Genomic DNA, 22,436 nt, shown 5'->3' on the forward strand with positions numbered 1-22,436 from the left:
GTTTAGAGGGGAAGTGTCCTGGTGGAACTGCTACCAACTCAGACATCTGAAATGTGACAAGAGGCCCCAACTAGACATTTTTTGGTAGGGGTCACAAGCCAAAAGTTAGTCATTCATTTCATCTTGAACAATTTAAGCTTGTGTAGTTATTTTTTTTAATTACGTTAAAAAACAAGAATAGCTGTCCCATAAATGTAGTGCAGCAGAAGTATAATGTAGCAAAAACTGGAGATACTCGGGTAAAGTGCAAGTATGTCAAAATTGTACATGAGTAAATCTACGTATGTTGCGCCGCTGCATTTACCTTGCTTTTACTTTTTACATTTTACAGCCAACATTTGACTGCACTTCCTACAATACCTAGAATTCACTGCCAAGGCCGCATTGTAAGATCTACATGGAGCATTTTGTTTGTCTAAAAAGAAAATCTAATGTGCTTAAATACTTATTTACTTAACAATAACTTCATTTGACTAACATTGAAAAAATCAATTCTGACTAGCCCAGCTCATGTGTTCATGCGTATGTACCAGTAGCTGATGTGCGCCTAATCACAAAATCATCGCCAGATGGTGTTTCCCAACTTAACAAAGATCACATGTATGCGTCCATTTCTCAGCTACAATGACCTATTTCATTCCAGAAATGGGGAGTATGAGACAAAGCCACTGAATTAAAATGAACGTCAGTAACTGTGTGTACACCATAGAGGCAAAAATAGTCCATATTTATTGTCTTTTTATTTTTTTTCCAAAGTACAGAGAAGACAAGGTCCCAAGTCCTTGAATACCAGCAAGCACATTGGGTAATCACAACATGTAGACACTTAACAACTAATAAAAGCTCTTTCCGTCAATGGTAGTGTTGGCATGCAGGTTATTACACGGTAAATAGTTCATATTAGGTCTTCACCAAAATCCTGTTTATCTTTCAAATATATGGAGGCCATCGGAGCAGCTGTACTGGCGACCTGTCTAGGGTGTACCCCGCCTTTTGCCCGATGTCAGCTGGGATTGGCTCCAGCCCCCCGCGACCCTGTACGCAGGATTAGCGGTTGATGATGGATGGAGCAACAGGTCCCCCACTAATTGGAGCAGTGGTTCGATCCCTGGTTCCCCCAGTCCGCATGTCACAGTGTGTTTGGGCAAATTGTGTGAGTGTGAATGATTAGTTTCTTTCTGATGAGCAGTGGGTAGGGATGAACAGAAATGAAAATTCTTGTCCGAAATCCAATATAATGAAAAAAAAATTCCTAACACATTCACAATGTTTCCATTTATTTTGCCTTTTTTTTACCATTGCATAAATGAAATAGTTAAAATGTGCATTCGGTGCAGTTGGCGCCTTGTATGGTATGTGTGTGAATGGGTGAATGTGGCATGTAGTGTAAAGTGCTTTGTGTTGGTCGGAAGACCAGAAACGAACTTTACAAGTAACTCCATTTACCATTCCACTGCATTTCTTCACTATAGAAATACTAACATCTGTTAGTATCTTGTCTAAAAAGAATCCAACAACATTACAAAGTAAATATGTCATGGCTGTGCTCATTCCTGAGAAATTCTAAATTGACTTTGCCAATAAAATCGTTAATAATTAATTGCATGGCTTTATCAAAACTAAAACTTTTGAACAGAAGACTTTATCAACTATTATCTAGAATACTGTAAATATAGGTCAAATGTGTTGATATGTAATTAAGCATCAAGAAGTCAAACTGCTGCCATGTTTAATTTCTTGTACTCCTACTTGGATTAGTATCTCTGGAGTTCTATCCTACTCAGCTAGAAATGCTGGTATTCAGATTTACCAAAGGCTGTCATTTTTACTGTATTAATTAAAGGTAGATTTGTTTGTATTTTGGGCATTTGACATATATTATAACCTATCAATCTTAAAACATTAACAGCATTACAATGTAACTCAATTGCTGTTTTGTTTTAGCCCATGTATTAACTATCTGATGACAGTTTCTAATACTGGGTTTTGAATTTATGTCATGGATGTGGCTACCCTAGCCACATTTGGAACACAGATTCCTACTATCTTGTTTTAAATAAACAAGATTTCCACAGAGAGGCACAGGTAAAATCCATTGCTATCGTGCTTCAGTTCCGAAGAAAAAAATAGGCACTACCACTCCACTTCTTGGTGTTTTGGTGAATAGCATGATTCATTTGGCAGCAGGGTGACATCATCTGGGAATCATCTGAACATACCCAGGTTTGATCCCCAAGTCTTTAGCCAGCTAAAGTGTGAGATGCTGCACCTCTACCAGCTCAAGGCAGCATGATCACAACTTCCCTTCCTGTGTAGCAGCAACCCTTCCTTGGCTCAGTCATTCTAGTGTCTGTAATTGTTTGGATATATTAGCAGCCAGCCAGGATCCAGCCTGCTATCAGTCTGCTGGCTTGTCCAGCTCAATATTTCCAAGTCTCTGAGGTGCTGATGTAAGAGGAGCAGGGGTGTGCATAAGCATTGGTCCAGCATATCAAAACGCTGGTCCCAGGTCCTCAGATCCTCATTCCACTGTGTAGTAGCTTTGTTGTTTGAGCTTGAGAACCCAGGTTGTTTGAGCTTCACAAGAGTTGGGCTCCTGTCCTTTTCCAGTGTAGAACATGTAATAATGAAGAATGGAGAGCAACACATCCTGGAGTAAAGGTAAGTTTCTTCCGTCCATTCAAGCATTCACCACATCTTTAAATAAAAACATCACTGTCAGGGATATCTGTTCATGGTACCTTTTACCAGATCAGCAGATAACAAATTTCTGTGTTCCTTTATTCCCCAGTGCAATAGTATTTCCTGCATCTTTTGTGCTTTTGATCACACTCCTGTTAAGGGTTCTCTTTACGCTCCTTACATTTTGTAATGGCTTGTCCGCCTCCTCACTTCTTCTTGTCCCTCTGTTTCTTGCTGCGTTTTGGCAGCGCTGCCCCTTGTTGGCGTGAAGCCACCGTGACACTACCATCAGACTCAAAATGAAGCAGGTATTCCATAGCATCCAGCGGCCTCCCTTCCTCATCCCTCAGCCTGGAAAAGACTTCCTCGTACAACGTGCCCAGTTGCCGCTTCATTTCCAGCAGATTCCTCAGGGCTTCCCGTTTCTCTCGGAGCAGCCGTGAACGGTAGCGCTTTAAACTGGACACGTTATCTTTAAGTCCCAGCAGCATGTCTAGTTTCCTCTTCCTGCAGTTCTGGGCGGCTATCTTGTTCTTACCGCGCCGTCTTATGTCCCTGATGAGGGTAAGCTGCTCCTCATTGAGTTGGTAATTGGCCAGTAGGTCATTAAACTCCTCCACTGGGAGGTTAACAATCAGCTCATTGGAGAAAGGGACTTTCAGGGCTTGTGCACGGCGTTGATCTCGGCTCCACATTTTAGTCTCGGAGATGTGTCTGGAAGACGAATGGTGGTAAGGCTTGGCGGTGTCATGTCGCAGGGAGGATTTGGTGTGTTTGGTGGGCAGCTTGCCCAGGGATGGAGAGGAGGCAGATGACCAGGGCTGGTTGTATGTGTGATCGTGGCCAATATGCTCCAGCCAAGGAAAGCCGTTAAATAGCTTGTGATCCCCATAGTTGGGAGGAAAGGGTTTCGTAACATCTTCAGGGTACTCTCCTCCTACTGCCCCCATCTCCTCCTCTTCCAGCTCCTCCTGCTTTATTTTCACCTCCACTTCCATATCTGAACCAACAAAGCTTTCATCAGCATCCTCGTCTTCATAGAAGGGACTGTCCACAGCTGACACACAAGAGGAAGAGGAAGAGGAATAAGAGGAGGCCTCGGAAGCACATGGAGAAGCAGGGCTGTGGCTGAAATCCAGAGAAAGACCAGAGTCGGAGTCTGCTTCATTCTCACCATCTAGGTGGAGGGAACAAGAAAAGTTCAAGTTCTATAGTTTTACGTATAAAGTACTTGAATTTAGCACTCTTAAAATCAAGGTACATAGTTACACATTTTGTGAAAAAGTGTTACTATAGAAGGTCTGTTTCCTCCCTGTATATTTACCTTGCTGATGTCTTCTTGGTTGACCCTGATCATCTGTGATTGCCATTCTAGAGTCTGAGTCTCTGCCAGTTTCCTGTTGAGCTGTTTTACAGTCAAGGTAGCCCTCCTCCTCCAGCCTGGCTGCCATCACAGGACTGAATCCTTCCTCCAGAGCCAGGTCCAAAAATCTAATCTCATCCTCTAAGAGGTCATTCAGTGGGCTAAAGAGATCATCCTCATCCTCGACATCCTCCTCATCAACCAAAAAGACACTGGAGGATGACATCAGAAGGTCTTGGGTCATATCATTTCCCTCCGGAGATGGGGTGAAAGGGTTTTCAGGGTAGGGAGCATACTGTGAATGCAGACTGCGTTCCATGGGATCTTCAAGACCTTGTGTTAGCAGATTTACGTCAAAGGTATTCGAGTTATCTTCTGTGTTTAGTCCCAGGCAGAAGTCTTCTGAAGGATCTTCTGCAAGCAGATCCATGTGGTCTGGAGGACTGTGCAAGGGATTCACATTATAGTTTTTCAAAGTGTCCCTTGTGTTCAAGGCTGAACTGTAGTCATCCAACTCTGCACTGGGGATGAGTGGAAGCTGGGTTGGCTCTACCTCTGACAGTCTTGGTGGCCCCAACAAACCTAGAGACAAAGATTCGTGTGGGTTAAAGCATTGGAAACAAGTAACTGCACCTTGTGTTCAGAATCAGCTTTATTGCCAAGTTAATTTACACATGCAAGGAACCTTCAAGCCAAATTTTTGAGGAGTTGTTGAAGTGTAAGAATACTGTCCACAAATTCTTAAACAAATGTCAGCTGCTGAATGGAATTACCATGCTGCCGGGGAGTCTCTATTTGAAGGACCTCCTGATCAGCCTCTGCTACGTCATCATCATGGTTGTTGCAGTTTTGCTGTGGAACACCATGAAGGGCCCCAGTTGCTCGCAAATTTTGGGTATCATCAAATGAAGTCATCATGTCAACACCCCTGTTCTAGAGAGGAAGGAAAAAACATTGATCTCAATTTATTGAATCTCGGCTTACTCATCTATTGATTCCCTTCTTTACTTTTTTGCCAAATGTCATTTTATCTATTTTCATTCGCCCAGTCACCTCCGGCTCCATGATAGCCACCAAGTCCTGCCAGTGGAGCTCCAGGTCCAATGAAGGGTTTCCATTGGGGATAACTGGGGGCAGCACGGGCTGGGGTTGATGCTCCAGATCTCCCCCGCCAACATCACATAACTGAGAGACAAGAAAGTACAAAAAATGTAGCCAAAAACATTTTTTGCAAACAAAATCAAAACTATAGTGGAAATTACTATCCAATACTTGATCTTTATATGTGTTGTAATTTTGTCTATATCTCAATTCTGCGGTGTGTTGTTAGTCATTGCAATGAGCCATACTATGCAGCTACTGTATTGATGCATGTGTGTGGTCAGTTTACTAGCTTGCTAAAACTCGTGTTTTTCTTTCAAAGAAAACTATATTTCTAATTCAAGTAATATCAAGTAACATATGTTTTATTCAAAACAAGAAACATAATAACAAATGAATACTACTCAAAGACAGGAGTAGAAATGTGCAAAATTCTTATCTTCCGAGGGTACCAAAAAAGTTATTTGAAACTTCCTCTGGGTTCAGCAGCATTTCTCAAAATTGAGAAATCTGATTGGCTTACAATAAAAAGTGTAATTTATGTAACGAGGAGCTTCATTGGAAGAAACTTCATGCAGCAAAAAATTATGTCGTTTTTGTTTTATTTGACACAGAAGTTGCAATGGCCTATATGGTACATGTGCTTAATAGGAACGTTTGCCCTACCTGTTCTTCTGTGAAGGGAAAGGTTTCCTCCAACAGTCTTAAACAATCCTGTAGGGAGACAGAAGTCTGCAAATAGAGAGAGAGAGGAAGAGAAGGACAGAGGGATAGAGTTTAAGAGAGAAATGAAAACTTTCCCACTGATCATTCTTAAAGCCATTTAAGTGGGTGACTTTCCCACTGATATCCATATCTTTTTTTATTAGCCATGTTAGCCACTTAGTCGGTGCACCACTTTGGTCCTGACAGAAATATCTCAACAATCACATGGATTGCCATGAAATTTTGGGCAGACATTTATGATCCAAAGAGGATGAATCCTACTGACCTTGGTGGTCCTGTGACCAGTCTACTTTAAAAGATCCTCTCCAGATCTGTTTTGAATAACACTGTCTGCCATTCAAAATTCCAGAATCTATGAATATGCAAATGTATTGGAGACAAGATGTCTCCTACTTCTCTGAGAAGTCCATTCTCAAGTTTTCACATGACACCTAATTACAGATTTAAGGTGAGCACAGAGAAGCGTTCCCCGTTCAGCTGATGGATGTGAAAACAAAATCATCAAAACCTATTATTTTTATGTTTTAAAACATGTCTGAAGAAGAGCTTTCTAAGTGGTGTGAGCAAGCATGAGAGATATGGAGAGATATGGAGAGAAGTGTGAAATTGAAACTCAAGTTTATTTACATATCATGTTTCACAAAGCACGTGCTGCAGAGGGTGCATTCCGGTGTTTGATCTGCATCAATCAACCTACGGAAGCGATTGCATTTCCCCAGTATCTCCAGGCAGAGGACATTTAGGGGAATCACGTTTTCTGAGGCTATTTCAAAGGTGTGTCAAGCAGGCAAAAGACTCTTAATGTCGTTCAGAATTCTTCAAAGTAAAAGCTCTCAATTTAACTCAAAATAATGAATTGCTGCGTTTTTATTTTGTAGGCAAAACCACTAAAGAGGAAGTGATTATGTGAGTAACTGTTGCTGTCATGACTAAAGTATATTTCAACACCCCTAAAGTATTCATTTATTATTATTTTTTGCCATTATCAAAGTACCATAATCTGGCGGCGGACCACATGTAAAATATGTAACATTAGTTGGATATTATTATTATTATTATTATTGTTATTCTCCAACCCTGTATTTTAGCTTTGCTAAATTTGCTGATTGAACAATGTGGAGAGGGCCCTTTATATATGCCTTTGTAAACTTTCATTGTTTGTTTTTTTTATATTGCATTGCATAGTGTGTTTAAAGTGATCATATACCAAACAACTCATCAGTGCTAATGCTGTATGCTAATAGATAAAGGAGTCATGATAAGAAACTACATGCTTTGAATTCCTTAGATATTCAAATGCAGTGTTCTAAGCTGACCGGGTGGCATGTAACAGATGATAGAACGCTCTTTACAATCATAAGAGACTCAAATATTCTGTGTCTCCAGGAATTGTACAGTATTATCTTCAATGGAGAAAACACATTCAGTACTGTAGCATGTTATTATCACAATGAATGATGTCTTACCTGGTCTATTTCATTCTGAGTTAGCTCTCTGTTGTTAGCACGGCCGTGGGAACCACCTGGTCTTCCGCCTGTTCTCCTGTAATGCCTATGCATCCTGACCAGGTCTTCCTCGTTGTCCTCCTCATCCTCCACTCTCTCATCCAGAGCACCGCTTGGATTAAGTACATGATGCACTGCTTCCTGGTTGCAGAGACAAAAATAAAGAATGATCTCGTCAGAGCAGCCATTATGCTGCAGGGTCTTGATCACCAGTAACTTCGGGTCTTTTGTCTTGACCAAAAAACAGTCCAGCTTAGAACCACTGCATAAAATGTCAAATTTAAATTTTTACACTACAGTATTTGTTCTTGATTAAATAAACAAGATAAAGGTAAACAAAGGTAAAGCAATAACCACTACAATATGAAACCTGTTAAGCCAGAGCTATACTTTAGCTACAGCTGCGTATTTTGTGTCCGTTTCGAGCGTTGGTTGTGCACATCCTCAGACATTAATGCTAGCATCTGCAAAATGCATTATGCACATTAACAGTAACTAGGCAGTATGGGGATGTGACAGGGTCGGGGGTCAGTAGGTACGTCGGCAGTGACAACAATGCCGGAAAGTTTTGAGGACAAGCTAATAGATCAAGAACGTAGTTCTGTACGATGTGTCAGCGACAAATATGCTTGGCAAAATAGCAGGCGACAGATTAGTGCAGTTTTAGACATCGACGTGGAAACCTGTAAAATTTGATTGACAAGTCCGAGACGGTTACATCTGTGAATGCAGGATGCTAAATATACTATGAAATGCCTTAAATTAGAATATTAAAATAAATAAAATATAAATTTATATGGCATAATGTTACGGCTTAGCATAGGTCCAGCGTGTAGGATTTAGTGACATCTAGTGTTGAGCTTGCAGACTGTAACCAACTGAATACCACTCGACATACCCCAGGCATTCAGGGCTACATCAGAAACATGACGGTGCATCATGGCGGACTCTGTGCCTAAGGGTGGAGGTGGAGGTGGGCCTTTTGAAATGCTACATGAACAGCAGCTACTGACAGAATAGCTTTAAGGTGAAAGGTGTGGCAGCAAGCACAAAGACAATGAAGGAGCGGAGTACTGCGGGGGTAGTAAAAAGGTGTGTTGCATTTATTATTCAATGAGAAAATTATGCCGTGAGCGTAGTGGGAGACTTCGGTTGGCCACGTGAAGATGCTAATCAAACCCTGTTCTTCAGAATGAATATGTGATCCAACAGACTGACCCTGAGGACCAGGAGACTAGCATCGAGAAAGCGAACAGAGTGAAAAAAATGTTGGAAACCTAATATTCAGAACAGTCTGAAGCCTGAGCTTTGTGGTCACAGGGATTCATTTTACATACATATACCTCATTTTTTATTACTTAGGACACATTTAGTACGAGCATCCGACATTGTAACCTTAAAAAGCATAATAGATCCCCTTTAATCTAAACAGCTGATGCCACTTGGCACAAGCAGGATTTCCTGTTTTCCTCCTGCAACACAGCTGAAAACGCAAATACAAATTAGCACAGCAGGCATTGGTGTACATTTGTTTACATGCCTGCTCCTTTGGCTCTTTGCATGAGTGTGTGTGTGTGTGTGTGTTGATGCAGTAAACAGGGGTCATTGCAAAACTCAGGGATGTGAATGTGTGTCAGGACGCATTAAGCCAGCGATCAGGTTTCAAAACAAGCCCGTCAGTCACGAGGCCAGGAGAAAGCTAGTAATGCGTTTTTTCCGTGTGTGTGTGTGTGTGTGTGTGTGTGTGTGTGGCTGCCATGCAGATATACTGTGTAGGCATCCAAACTGCTGTAAAATGACTGATCTTCATCTGTATCTCCTAACAACAAATTGAAATACCTCTATCCTCAGATATATTGATACTACTATCCCACTATGATCATCGTTTCACTGTAGTGGTTCCATGGTGTAATGGTTAGCACTCTGGACTCTGAATCCAGCGATCTGAGTTCAAATCTCAGTGGAACCTGATTTTGGGCGGCAGTAGCTCAGACAATAGGGACTTGGCTTAGGAACCGGTGAGTCATATGGAGTGTGGTCTGGTACTTGGGGACGTGCCAGTTCACCTCCTGGACACTGCCGAAGGTGCAGTACAAGGCCCTACACCCTTAATTGCTCATGGCTCCAACTACATGGCATCCCACTCGCTCTGACATCTCTCCGTACTTTAATGCATGTGTATAGGTCATGTTTGTGTGTGTCTGTGTATTTCGGACCTGTGTGTGTGTATAATAATAACCACAGTGGCCAGATTGCTCTGATAGCAGAAAAATAAAAAATAAATAAATTGATAACGGCTGGTGCTGAAATACTGTAGATCTCAGTCATGACAGCAACAGTTACTCACATAATCACTTCCTCTTAAGTGATTGTGCCTCTAAAATAAAAGCGCAAGAAGGTCTTTTGCAGCTATGCTTTATGTCGAGTTCATTGAGAGCTTTTACTTTGAAGAGAAAAAAATGCCTGCAGGAAGTTGGAGTCGTTCTTACAACCTAATTAACAGGAGCCCCGCACTGCGCTAAACGTGCATATGATTTGAAATAATTTGACTTTGTCAGTGGCTCGGCATATAACGTCTTGAAAGAAAATGGGCTTATTTGCCGACCCCTGCCTTAGAGAGCTCAATAAAGTTGTCTTTATTACCACACATTTGATGGTGTATCTATATAAATACTACCAGAAAGAACGTATAAGGGATGACAAACACCTGTTGCTGGTAAATGTGTGGACAGGTCCAGACTGGACATGTAGGCCAGTATGTGGGCTATTTATATCTTGTACAGTCTGTTTGTTAGCACCGGCCTATGTGTTGTGTCTGAGTGGGTGTTATGTTGTGTCACAGTGTGGTTTGCGTGATCCTACATATAGCGATGGAACTTGCTTTTTTGTCAGCTCTGCCCACTTCTTTGCATCTAGAATCTGCTGAGAATCATAAATCATACCTAAAAGCTTGCTAGCTTAGTCTAAATCCTACTACAGTCTGAAGAAAAGACTTCCACTTAACTCTCCGCTGTGAACTGCAATCCTAAAGGCTTTTCAGTTTCAACATGTCTGAGTGAAGGATCTGACTGCCAGGTGATGTATATGCTGGAGTCTGTCTTACAGTCCAAAGCTTGACCAGGCATGTCTGAGGTGCTGCCATTAATAAATGGAGCTCACTGTGTAAGTTCATGCAGGCAAGAACATGAAGGCAGTGGTGCCACCCAGATCAGATGATCAGCATCAGTGGGCAGCCGAAAATGCTGGAAAAACAACACCTGCATGTTATCCATATAAAGTTGTTGTGCTAAAAGTGTAAGCAAACAGTTCTCATGACATAATGAGAGCATAGGGAGTCAAAACTTCATACCGAGAGATGCTAAAATGCTGCATATAGCTGCAGAGCTGTACGATCATTTTCTGTGGGTTCATCACTATGAGCAAGTCCTTTCACAATACATTGTCATTTGACCCATTATTAATGGTCAATGATGGTCTTACGGCACAGTAAGAGAGCACACATTTTTTCTCACTACAAGCAGGGTACTGTTCAGCTGTGGAATCCTTTCTTCAAACCTAGACATTTTGGATTTTGCATACAACAAGCAGTAACCGGTTTACTGACGTGTAAGCACAATCATTAAAAAAAAGTCTGTGACTCCCAGGCGACTTTGTGCGTTTTTATTTAAAAGGTGTGTTCTCTTCAGCAGGGTGTTTCTACTGTATTTCAACTCTGCTGATCACATTGCTTCATTTTCCTGGTGAGGTCATCTATGGTTCCTGGTGAGTCAGCTAACTCTGACTCATTATCTTACATGACATTACACTCAGTTTAAGTGACAGTCAAAAACAAAAACGGCACTCCTCTGCACATGACTCATTTATATATAATTAAATAGCTGTGTCTTCGGTTCTGCTTTTAAATCTTTGCAAGTGTCTGAATTTTATCGACTGCTGATCGGCTGTGGAAACCAGACAATTTTGGCCTCTTAAAGAAATGATTTTACATTTAAGTATCAGTTCTGGTTTAATCAGACTGCTCACGAGCTCTTGTAAAAAGCTCTTCAGTCTGGTTTCTAAGGCAGTAATCTAGCTGTTTTTCTTGAAGTCATGGACTTCCTAACTGATTTTGTTGGTCATTTGGGGCCTGCTGAACCTACCTGTGAACACAATGTAATCATCTTTTAGTTATTAGCAGGCGTTTGCCTGATTTGCAGATACCGAGCAATATTCACATTAATTTGGAGTCATTTTTTGGTCTCCACCAACTCCTCATTAGCTGCTAAATGCTCTACTACTGCATGTTCACCAGCTAGTCAGAAATTAGCATCTAAAGTGCAGTGGTCTGTTGGGTTTGATCTATGGTATAAACCATGGCATGTATTCCCTTGTTTCCATTAACGCTTGCTTTACACGCTGAATGTCCGCTGTGGAACCATCACGTTAAGGTGTCGGTGCTTTTAATGAAGCCCTCTGTGAAACCCTCGGTGGCACCTTTCAGATATTGGAATCAGGGGGGCTACATCTAACTTAAGTCTCCACTTCTGATGCCACTCAAGAACAAGTTAAAACATAAATTCTAAATGTTCACACACATTGAATGAAACAGCTGTACCTCTTTATCCTCCTCCTCTTCTTCCTGCAGGGTACCAGGTCCGGCTCTGGATTCCACAGGCGGGGCGGTTCGGTCTCTCTCTACCCCAGCATGTGCTCTCTCCCGTAGGGGGGGCTGGTCTGGACATTCCACAGGGAGAGGATCTGGCTCCCGCTGGACCAGCCACGTCTCCAGCTCTGCATGAGGAACCTGTGGAGAAAGGTATGAAACATTTCACAATTCAGTGTTTACTAAGTGGTATTCCTACAAAAGAAATGATCCTACATGAGCTCACATGCTCCTTATCTATAAGGCAGGGGAGCTTGTGGGAGGTAAACACAAATTTGGAACTATGACAACATTTTATCAGTAGGGAAAAGAACATCCAATAATAGTGTCTTATCTTTATGACCGCCTTTTATCCCAAAAAACATCTACAACTCCAGGAATGATAGTGCAGGCAAGAGAAATGTCTACTTAAAAGAGGAGTTTGACATTTTAGGAAATACATTTATTCACTTTCTTGTCCAGAGTTAATTAAGAAAATGAATGCCACTCTTGTGTCTATAAGCTGAATATTAAGCTACAGCCAGCAGCTGGTTAGCTTAGCTTAGCATGAAGACTGGAAACAGGGAAGCAGGACTTCCTGCTGTCAAAGATTGTGTTACCTTTGGATAGAGCCAGGAATAGACTTTTTGGGAAAGACGTGTATTCATTTTTTAGCGTTAGGTGAGAAGCGTTAGGTGAGAAGATTAATACCACTCTTACATCTGTACTGTATATATGCATTTGGAGCCAGCAGCTGGTTAGCTTAGCTTAGCATAAAGCTCAACAGCTCTGCTCAAAGGTAACTAAATCCACCTACCAGCACATCTTAAGCTCACTGACTAACGTAGAGAGTAAGAGTAAGAATGACACTTTATGGTTTTACGAGAGTTACATTTAATTATCAGTTAAGTTCTGTGTGTGTAGCATGAACAGACTACAGACTTTCTTTTTGTTATACAACCTTGTCTAGTATAATGATAAATAAACCACCTTGTACTTTGTTATGGGCAGGACTATTTCTTGGCCAGGAGCAGTGACTTCCTGGAGTCTCCACTGGTTGTCTGGCTCCTGATGCTTTGAGGCGGAATTTTGTACCTTTATTGGTACCTTTGGCCAGAGGCAGGTGAGCCGTGTCCCCCCTGTCTTCATGCTAAGCTAAGACAACCAGCTGCTGGCTCTAGCTCTATATTTACAGTCCCGATACGACAGTGGTATTAATCTTCTCATCTCACGCTAAAGAAAATGAATAGGCATTTTTACTTAAATAAAAACGATTCCATTAATTCCAAAAATTACATTTTTAAGAGCCTCTTTTAAATAGATACTTTACATACATAGGTACTGTTTGTACCTTTCCCACAGGAAGCCTTTGTCTCCTGCCAGGCCATTATTGTAAATAAGAAACTGTTTTTCCTGGTAAAATAAAGGTATAATTTAAAAATATCTTAATTCCATCTGAATAGGACCATATAGATAAAGACACAGACATGTTTTCCTACCTGTAGTCTGTCCAGAGAGCGGACCCAGCCCAGCAGCCTCCGTGTCGTGAAGAACCCATCCAGGTCCACATTCTTGGGGTGCAGGCCGTGGGCTTCCTCCATGCGGTTGCGAAGGTTGTGGAACTGCGTCTGGGTCAGCGCAGAGGTCGGACCCAGGATCATCTCGTGCCAAGAGGGAGGCAGGTAGGGCTCCAGTCCCACATCAACCCTCACTCCACATAGGCTGAGCAGGATGGCCATCTGGATGAGGCCCTCCGTAAAGTATTTCTTTAGGTGCAGCATGGTCTTTAAGTCAGAAGACGTGCAAAGGGTCCAGGGCTCAGCTCAGTCACCAACACAATGAGGGTCTATTCTGTCGTAGCGTGCTTGGGCAAAGAAGTCCCTAGAAGATCTGTTAGACCTCCCCGGGGAAGGGGAGGTAAAAAAAACACAAATCCCCCCTTCCTCTCCAACAACAAAACAATTCTCAAAAATGTCCTGGGTAAAAAATAACCCGGATGGGAAATTCTTTACTTGCTCTTGTAGGAAAGACTTAATAACTGCTATGGCATCTTGTGTCTGTGTAAACGTTTTTTATCAGTGCTGATAAAATATCTAGAAACAAGGACTGACTGTGAAACTTTCCCGTTCTTACAGACTCATCCAAAGCCTGTTGGTCTTCATGGAAACATTTCTTCCTGTGAACGAAGAGAACAGCTTGCTTTAGAGAAGAAGACTGACTACACAAATAATATTAATCTTACCAAATATTAAACAAGTTATTGCAAATATAATTTGTGATGTTTATATGCGTAATGTTTTGAACTAAGTGTACTTTCCTCTTAGAGCTGCTAACTACAATTTTCATGATCGATTAATCGGAATCATCATTTGATTTATAAAATTTCTGAATATAATCAACAATCCAAAACCCAACGATATTAAGTTAACGATCACATAACTGTTCATGAAGCTTGAACCACTGCTCTCACTACTAATATAGATATATACCTATAGATATTGCTAATATAACACTACAGCACAATAACATTGCCACCACTGTACTAATGACAAGAAGAACGGCACTACAGTTCAACACTAATCTTCCACTGTCAGTGTGGCCTGACCTACAGACTATGGAGGCAATAGTTGAGAGGTTTGACAGTTTGTGTGAGGAGATAAGGCAGACAGACACACAGATAGGGCAGAGCCGGCCTGTATTACCACTCTCAGTAACTTCGACCTCATTCTAGAAAGGGTTTGGTAACCACCTGCCTGCCCCGCACTGCCTCACTGCAGCCACATGATGTAATTGCCAGTGTTTGCTTGGAAAAACCCTCTCCCTGTCTCCTCCCTCCTCCCAAACAGTGGGTTTACTTTTCATGCTATGGTAACCTGTTTACAGAAGCTGCAGTGGAACAGCTGACTAGAACTGGAGTTTGAAAACTTTTCAGCACCATCTTAAGACCCAGGGATATAAATAACTACACAGACTACTAATTTTTATAGTTCAGTGTAGTGTATGGTATCTTCTACTACATGGTCTACTCAAGTATAATTTTGTACTGTGTGGTCTAGAGGACATAAGGGTCTAAGTATTGCTACATGGCAAAAAAACTATACTGTATTGTAGTTGTACTGCTGTACTGTATACTTTATTTTATTTTGTTGTTTTTCATCTGTTTACATTTTATGAATTGTATTTTATTCCCGTCAGTGTTACATGCTGTGTGTTTTATTGAACTATCAGATGAAAAGTGACAATTTTTATACAAGTTTTATTCTATTGTATTCATTTAGAGTAAAAGTCTTGTGTACTCTGGCCTAACACTAATGTCATATAAACTAGCAGGATATGGTATAATAGGCTGCAATTGATGTGTAAGTGAATTAAGTATTCATATACTTTAATCATAAACGTAGCAATACCATACTACTATTGAATATGCTCAAAGTGTTAAAGTAGTAGTTAGTAGTAAGAAATCAATAGTAAAAGTAGCACTGTTGTCGTGTTTTGCTCTCTGCGTGAGATTCTATCTGTACATCAGCCAGAACAACAGGTTACACAAGGTTTTCATGCAGCCCACTGAACTGACAGCTGCAACACATTTATGACAGGGAAGCTCCAGAAATATCACGCAACGTTTTGACCCAATACAGAAATCACTGCCGCACCGCTGACAGTAAAATCCTTTAAAACCTAGACTGTCCACTTGCAGGAAATCAAAGATAGGCTACAACAGGAATATTATCGCGCTCCCGCGGGCGATTGTAAACTGTTAGAAAGCCATCTGAGTTGATGTGAGTTTTTAAGAATACCATAAGAATGTGTCTCACCTTGCCTAGTGTTGAGCCGCGTGTCAGGGTCTCAGTTTCTCCCACACTGTCCCGGTTTCAGTTGCTGTTCGGGCAGACCGTGAGGGTGGGACCTTTTTAAAAGCGACACCCGTGTGTGTGCTGACGTATAATAACTCCTCCCATGGAAAAAAAAAAACAAGCGTGGATATGGTGTGTTTTGCTCATGTCAGGAGGACTCTGTGTATGTGTGTTGTGAAGCAGTTTTAATATTTGTGTGTGTGTGTGTGTGTGTGTGTGTGTGTGTGTGTGTGTGTGTGTGTGTGTGTGTGAGACAGAGCAAGAGAGGGAGGGAAATTCACAATATCCTTTACTGAACTAGGAGAGATTACACCAAGTCAGCAGTTCCTGCTTTAATCTGCTGTGGAAGAGGGAAAAAATAGTTTTGAATGATTGTATTCTTTCTGTTTTGTTTATCCATCAAACACATTAAATCATTGTCATGTAGAAGAAGAAGAAAAAACGTGTGTGGTGGAAGAAGTCCTACTTAAAAGTACTTGCTTACCACAGTGTCAATCTTACAAGTAAAAGTCCTGCATTCAAAATCCTACTTAGGTAAAAGTACATGATATTTCATGTAGTGTCAGCAGTAGGCCATTATGATATCTGACATTAGATTATTAATACTGATGCATCAAGTATAAGCTGGTTGAGGTGGAAGTAGTTTGAACTACTTTTGTATTCAATTAACTAGTTTAGTCCAGTGGTTCCCAACCTAGGGTTCAGAACCCTCAAATGCTCTCAAGATAGTCTGAGGGGTTGAGAGATGACTAAAGGGAGAGGAAAGAATAACAAATACACACATCTGTTTTCAGTTTTTTGACTTTTAAAAAAATCTGTTTGTGAAATAATGGATAGGCTATTTGAATTTTTTTTTAATTAAACCATGTGAGAAGTGTAGATGGGAAAAGTCTCTTTGGTGGAACTGCTAACAACTCATAGAACCCCAATATACTTGCCTTTTAACAATGAACTAGCGTAGACAAGCATTGTTCACATACTTGCCTGCGTACTTTGCGTGTTCCTGGAGCTTTAAACGTAAATCCACCAGGGGGCAGATCAGGCCCGGATCAACCCTCACAGACACCAGATTACTGTCCTTGACAACCTCTGAATTTGCACATCGCAAACAAACCAAACATAGCAACACTCACGGAGGTTATGATTTTATTGAGACATTATAGCAATCTCGGTAATTGCGGACTAGCTCCAGGAGTTTTATTGTAAACAGGCGGTTGGCAAACCAGCTGCATACCGCCACCACCTGGGCTGGTGTGTGGAACAGTAGATTGCTGCTGACCTGAGTAGCATGTAGCTGCAGTACCGGAGGCTGCAGTTTCAGGACCGCAATCCTAGGACCGGAACTGCAGTTCCAGGACCCTTGTTTACTTTGATACTGCCAGCCAGCTGACTGGCTAGCTAGCTAGCTAGCTAGCTATGTTAGTCTTTACAGCCCCCGAAGCCAATTACCCTTACCACAACCACCACCAAGTGTGTGCCTAAACCTAAGTTATTGATTATATGCATGTTGACCAGTTAACCCTACAGCTGCGCACATCGGTCTCACGGCCAACATGCTAGCTGACAGGGTTAAGCTCCTTCGGGTTCCTGTGCATTACCACCACCAGTCCACTAGATGGCGCTGTCGCAAAAGAACTAGAACTGCGGTCCCAGGATTGCAGGGGTCCTGAAACTGCAGCCTCCGGTACTACAGCTTCATACAATTGGAAACTGTAGCCCCCAGTACTGCAGCTATATAATACTAGCTGACCTGCCTGTCAGGTCGACATACTGCCCCTACGTTCATGAGCTGAATTGCATCTTGCGGATGCGTAGCGTTAATTTCTGGAGGCGGACACAACCTATGCTCAAAAGGAACGCAGGATAGGCGTGGCAGTCATCTTGCGTACCCGACATCGTAGGCAAAAGCAAGTATATCCAGGGCTATAGATATGATGAAACATGACAAAAGACCTCAACTACAATTAGTAAGAGGTCATAGTCACTATTAAATAAATGTTGTGAAGTAGAGAATACAATGTTTGCCTGTGAATTGCATACCTCAAATTTGTGCTTAAAGCCAGAGTGTGGGACTTTTCATATAAAAAAAAACGTTGAGTGTTACATTCAAGCTCTTGCTAAATTAGTTCACGCAATGCTGATTAAGCCTCTTAGCGCCAGGTTTATCTCTTTGTATTTGCAACAATGTTTTTAAATCTGGTGTCTGTGGTGATGTTAAGGGATCTGACCACACAACCCACATTACATCCTTTGACTTTCCTGTGTATCTATATGTCCATCTTAGCTGTTGTAGTGGCCACACTTAAAGCCACTGAGGGTTGCATAGACAAGCATCTAATTGACACGCTCGCCCAGCCGCCATACGCTACTAGTGTCATACGAAACAAAGTTGTTTGCACTTGCCGTTTTGTTTGAATTCATTATTCAATGATGACGGTTTTCAGGTACATACAATAATCCATAATGCAATCCAGTGAATCTTACACTTTTCCATACTACACTTGTACAGCTTGCCCAGCGTAGCGTGCCAAAGCGAAGCTGTCAAAAAACTATAAGTGTTCACCTCCATCCAGCAACACCTGTCACCTGTGCAAAGGTTCCTACTTAAATTACATTTGACCCAAAACAGACAGGAACCACCTACTGGCCCACTTCAGTACTGCCGCCAACACAAAAAAAACTATAATTGGCTGTTACACCACTCCTTACCTGCTCTTCCAAGCTGACCTCAACAGAGTACCTCACTAAACGGAACAACGATACCAAAGACATGAAAGCCCATTACTGCCAGGAAAAGAAAAATATTGACTGAATATTAGAAAAGACAAAAATAATAGTAGTCTAATCATTCAAAAATCAGTCAAAATTACATGACACTAAATCAAGTCAGAAGTATGAGATAATCAGAATTTCAATTTCCTGAGTTAAATTAATTAGATAGTAATTCAAAATTATGACTTACCATACCATGTCCCAGCTTTGTGATTTTCTTACTTATTAAATATGAGAGTTACTATTTCATAATTTTGACAAACTGTCAATTTTGATTTGTAGTTGAGTAGTAGACTATTTTAACTATCATTTTAATGTAGTCGTATGTAAAAAATCTTCAATCAATTGTCCCACAGGTATGATTTGCTGTTTCAAAATAAAAGTATTCAAGAAATCTGAATTAGTATATCAAAGTTTTATTTGTTTTAATTGAAAAAGGAGAGAAGATAACTATTGATACCCGTTGTTGAAGAACTATACAAAGAGATTTGTGTGCATTTTAGAGTTTTTCTCCTTTTTCCTGTCAATATGTTTTTTAGACACCAGTGTCTTTAACCCTTGCATGCATGAATTATTAAATCACAAGGTATGTTTGTATGTTTCCCAATATATTTAATTTTTAGTTTAAATACACATACAATTATTTAAGTACAAATTACATCATTTTAAATAAAACATACAAAATAAGGCAGAATATAGCCTTTAGTGCAGAACATCCACTGGAGTGGAAAGTGAAAAAAAAAATGTTCTTGTTGAAGTTTTATAATAAAGAGATAAATAAATAAAGGGATTTTACAATTATTGCTATGGTACTTGGCGCATCTCTACTCCCCTCCCTTATTTTGAATTTATGATGCAGTATATCAAAGTGACAGTGATGTAAAAGATAATAATGAAATGTAATTGCTTTGTGGTCTGCACGTGATTGTGGAGACATGGCAAATGTACCTCCAGCCAGCCAGGAGAACTTCTGAGAAGAAGTCAACAGAGCTGAGGTAAGAATTTTTGATAAATTAGCAAGCAAATAAGACAAGAGACCAAATAGAATAAAAAAAATCATCCATAACCCTCATGATAAATTCATATTTCCATGGATGATGGGCTTGCTGCGTTGGCTTTTGGCCATTGTGCCCTCAAAAAACTGACCAAAAGAAATTGTTTTTCTATGTGTCTGTTCATCCACTATTGTTGTTTATATTGAAATCAATTTGATCTACAGTTTAAACACAGTCACACCATAGGATAATTAATTGTCACCAATTTATCTATTTAGCTGCATGTCTTTGGATGTGCTCTGGAGAACCTGGAGAGGACATGCAAACTCCAGACAAGGTCTGTAAGTAGACTGCAGAGTCTTGAGCTGAGGAGTTGGCCCTTCTGTGTTGAGCCATGCGTTACAAACACAACATCCCTGTGTTTTTTAAACCCAAGAACACACTAAGACAGATGCTGGTACACCCCAAAGAGCGCACACCCAAACACAAGAAAAGCAATCTAGTGTATGCGGTCCAATGCAGTGAGGAATGCACAGACCTGTATATTGGGGAGAACAGGGGAGGGGGTCTACGCCACCACTTATCCCCCACTTACAATGCTGTCCTTTCATCACTTCCCAGGAAACTCAACAAACGTAACCTACTGGCCTCAGGTGAAGATACCAACGATGGTCGTTCAGTCTTGGCCACAGGTAGTCCTAACGACTGTAACGACTGTCGTCACAGCAACCAGGAACACTAACGAACCAGCCATATCGATGACCCGGGCAAACGACCCCACTGAGGTTAAATAGCTGAGTTTCCCTGCCAGTTCAGAACTGAAGAAGTCCTTTGGATGAGGGACGAAACGTCTTTCAGTATCTTCAACCAAGTCCAGTTGCCCTTGATTTTAACCTTCGTTGGATTACTCTGTTAATAAACTCGCTTAGTGCAGCTGGTGTTTGTCTCCATCACGATTGGATTTACCCACTGTCTCAGTTATGTGGAATGAAACAATGAATTTTGAAGATGTTCATTAAAAAGATATTTTTTAATTTTATTTACTGATAGATAAATTATAATTATAAATTTAGTTTTAGCTTTTGATAAGGCTAGCCGTGGCTCTCTCACCAGCCGGCTTTTACTTGATAAAGCTCTGCTGCTTTAGCTCTCTAGTTGGCTGTTTTTGTGTGACAGAATAACTGCACTTTTTTTTTTTTAAATGCTAGGAATTCAAAACATAAGATTTTGATCTGAACTCAATTTTGGTTAAATGTGTTGTGTGCTGTGACTTTAGCTAGCAGCTAGATACATAGAAAGTCCATACACACTGCAGTACAGCATTCATTTTTTATTTAGAAAACGTGTTTTAAATAATGTAACTACCAGCTTTTGGCAAAACAGTTAAAGACATGGTGTTGGTTAATCAAAATTTTAACATTTAGCTGAATAGAAGGCAACATTGAACATTCAGTCATCACTTGTAAAACTTATGTCATTCAGAAATGTTCTCCTCTCACTGAACATTCAGCAAACGCTTAAGACTTACAAAGTTTAACAAAAAGCTTTTCTTTCAAAAAGTGTTTTTCCTGACTTGTCTTTAGTGATGCAGGCCCAAGAGAAACCACAAATAGGGCAGGCTGCTCTAGCAGCTAGAGAAACACGTAACAGAAGGGTCACATGTCCGAGGCCCATTAAAGCCATGTTCCCTGCTTCCACTGCCCACTGTCACGTGGTTGTGGATAAGTACATGAACGAAATGTCTAAAACATCATTGTACTGGCTAATTATCAAAACTACTATGGCACAAATCAAACCACTTAACAAGGTTATTTGTTTCTTCAGGGCACTGAAGCTAACACAGTCAACTATAACTATATGATAATCAAAAATGCACACATAAAAGCAAAAGCTTGCATCCTCGGCGTTTTATAAATGTTTTGGACAGAAAAGCATGTTATAGTGGGCGAAACAGCGGTTAGGAAGAATCTGTCTGTGGAACATCCAAGGAATGAAAATAACACAGAGAAAACCCACTTTCATGAACACGGAATGCAGGGCTATGTTCCCACATACAAATGTTTAAAACAGGTTTCCCCATGTCTTTATGTTAGGTTTAAACAATGAAATACAATGCACAGTCCCCAAAACAGGCAGCTAGTATACAATAAAATAGCTTTCAATTAGTCAAATACCTTCACTCAACTCAGTACAAAATTATTTGCTATAAAACTTCTTCCTTCATAGTAGTGTTTCCCAAATTTTCCTTCTAAGAACAACACAGGTCTTTTTTTACATTTCTCCAAAGAACAGCGGTCCTGCATTAGGTCTACAGAACAGGGAACCAATCATGTACTGTAAATTACAGGGCTGGACAACCACCACTGGTGTCTGAAGTGGACTGATGTGTTAAGGTTTATGGAACGTAAGCAAGGTTTTATATCCCATTTTCAATATTGGTTTAGTTGGTGGTGATTGTTGACTTGTCAGAAAATCTTTATTATTGATAAACAATAATTAACAAGAGTAAGAGTCTACAGAAACGCTTACAGCTCTGTGAGGCTGTATACAGGCACAGCAGTGCTTTGAGCTAAATGCCAATGTCAAAACGTTTCCATGCTCACAGTGGCAATGCTAACAAGCTGATATTTGGAAGCTACTGTTCAGCATGTTCACCATCTTAGTTTAGCATGTTAGTAAGCTAACATTTGATAGCATTGCATGTCATTCATTTTGCAGGCATAGAGACCCTGAAACTGGAACTTCCAGGTTCTGTTAGAGAAAATGCAAATTACAAAACACCCCTTAGCTCTGTTCACCCCATATGTCTGAATATGG

General features: G+C 40.8%; 1 protein-coding gene and 1 non-coding gene across 2 annotated transcripts; one reads left to right on the forward strand and one right to left on the reverse strand.

The window, feature by feature from the left end:
- Positions 1-706: 706 nt before the first annotated feature.
- LOC123967500 (endoplasmic reticulum membrane sensor NFE2L1-like) lies at positions 707-15,874 on the reverse strand. The gene is made up of 9 exons (XM_046043614.1): positions 15,814-15,874; positions 13,498-14,174; positions 11,972-12,160; positions 7,339-7,518; positions 5,813-5,878; positions 5,099-5,230; positions 4,819-4,978; positions 4,007-4,627; positions 707-3,859 (listed from the first exon to the last, which is right to left on the reverse strand). The coding sequence occupies exons 2-9, from the start codon at positions 13,777-13,779 to the stop codon at positions 2,889-2,891; spliced, it is 2,601 nt and encodes an 866-aa protein (XP_045899570.1). The 5' UTR covers positions 13,780-14,174; positions 15,814-15,874; the 3' UTR covers positions 707-2,888.
- On the forward strand, positions 9,275-9,346 carry trnaq-cug. Its single transcript has one exon. It is a non-coding gene; the product is annotated as a tRNA-Gln (tRNA).
- Positions 15,875-22,436: the final 6,562 nt, after the last annotated feature.

The sequence above is a fragment of the Micropterus dolomieu genome, linkage group LG02 (assembly GCF_021292245.1).
Source record: "Micropterus dolomieu isolate WLL.071019.BEF.003 ecotype Adirondacks linkage group LG02, ASM2129224v1, whole genome shotgun sequence".
Classification (NCBI taxonomy): Eukaryota; Metazoa; Chordata; class Actinopteri; order Centrarchiformes; family Centrarchidae; genus Micropterus; species Micropterus dolomieu.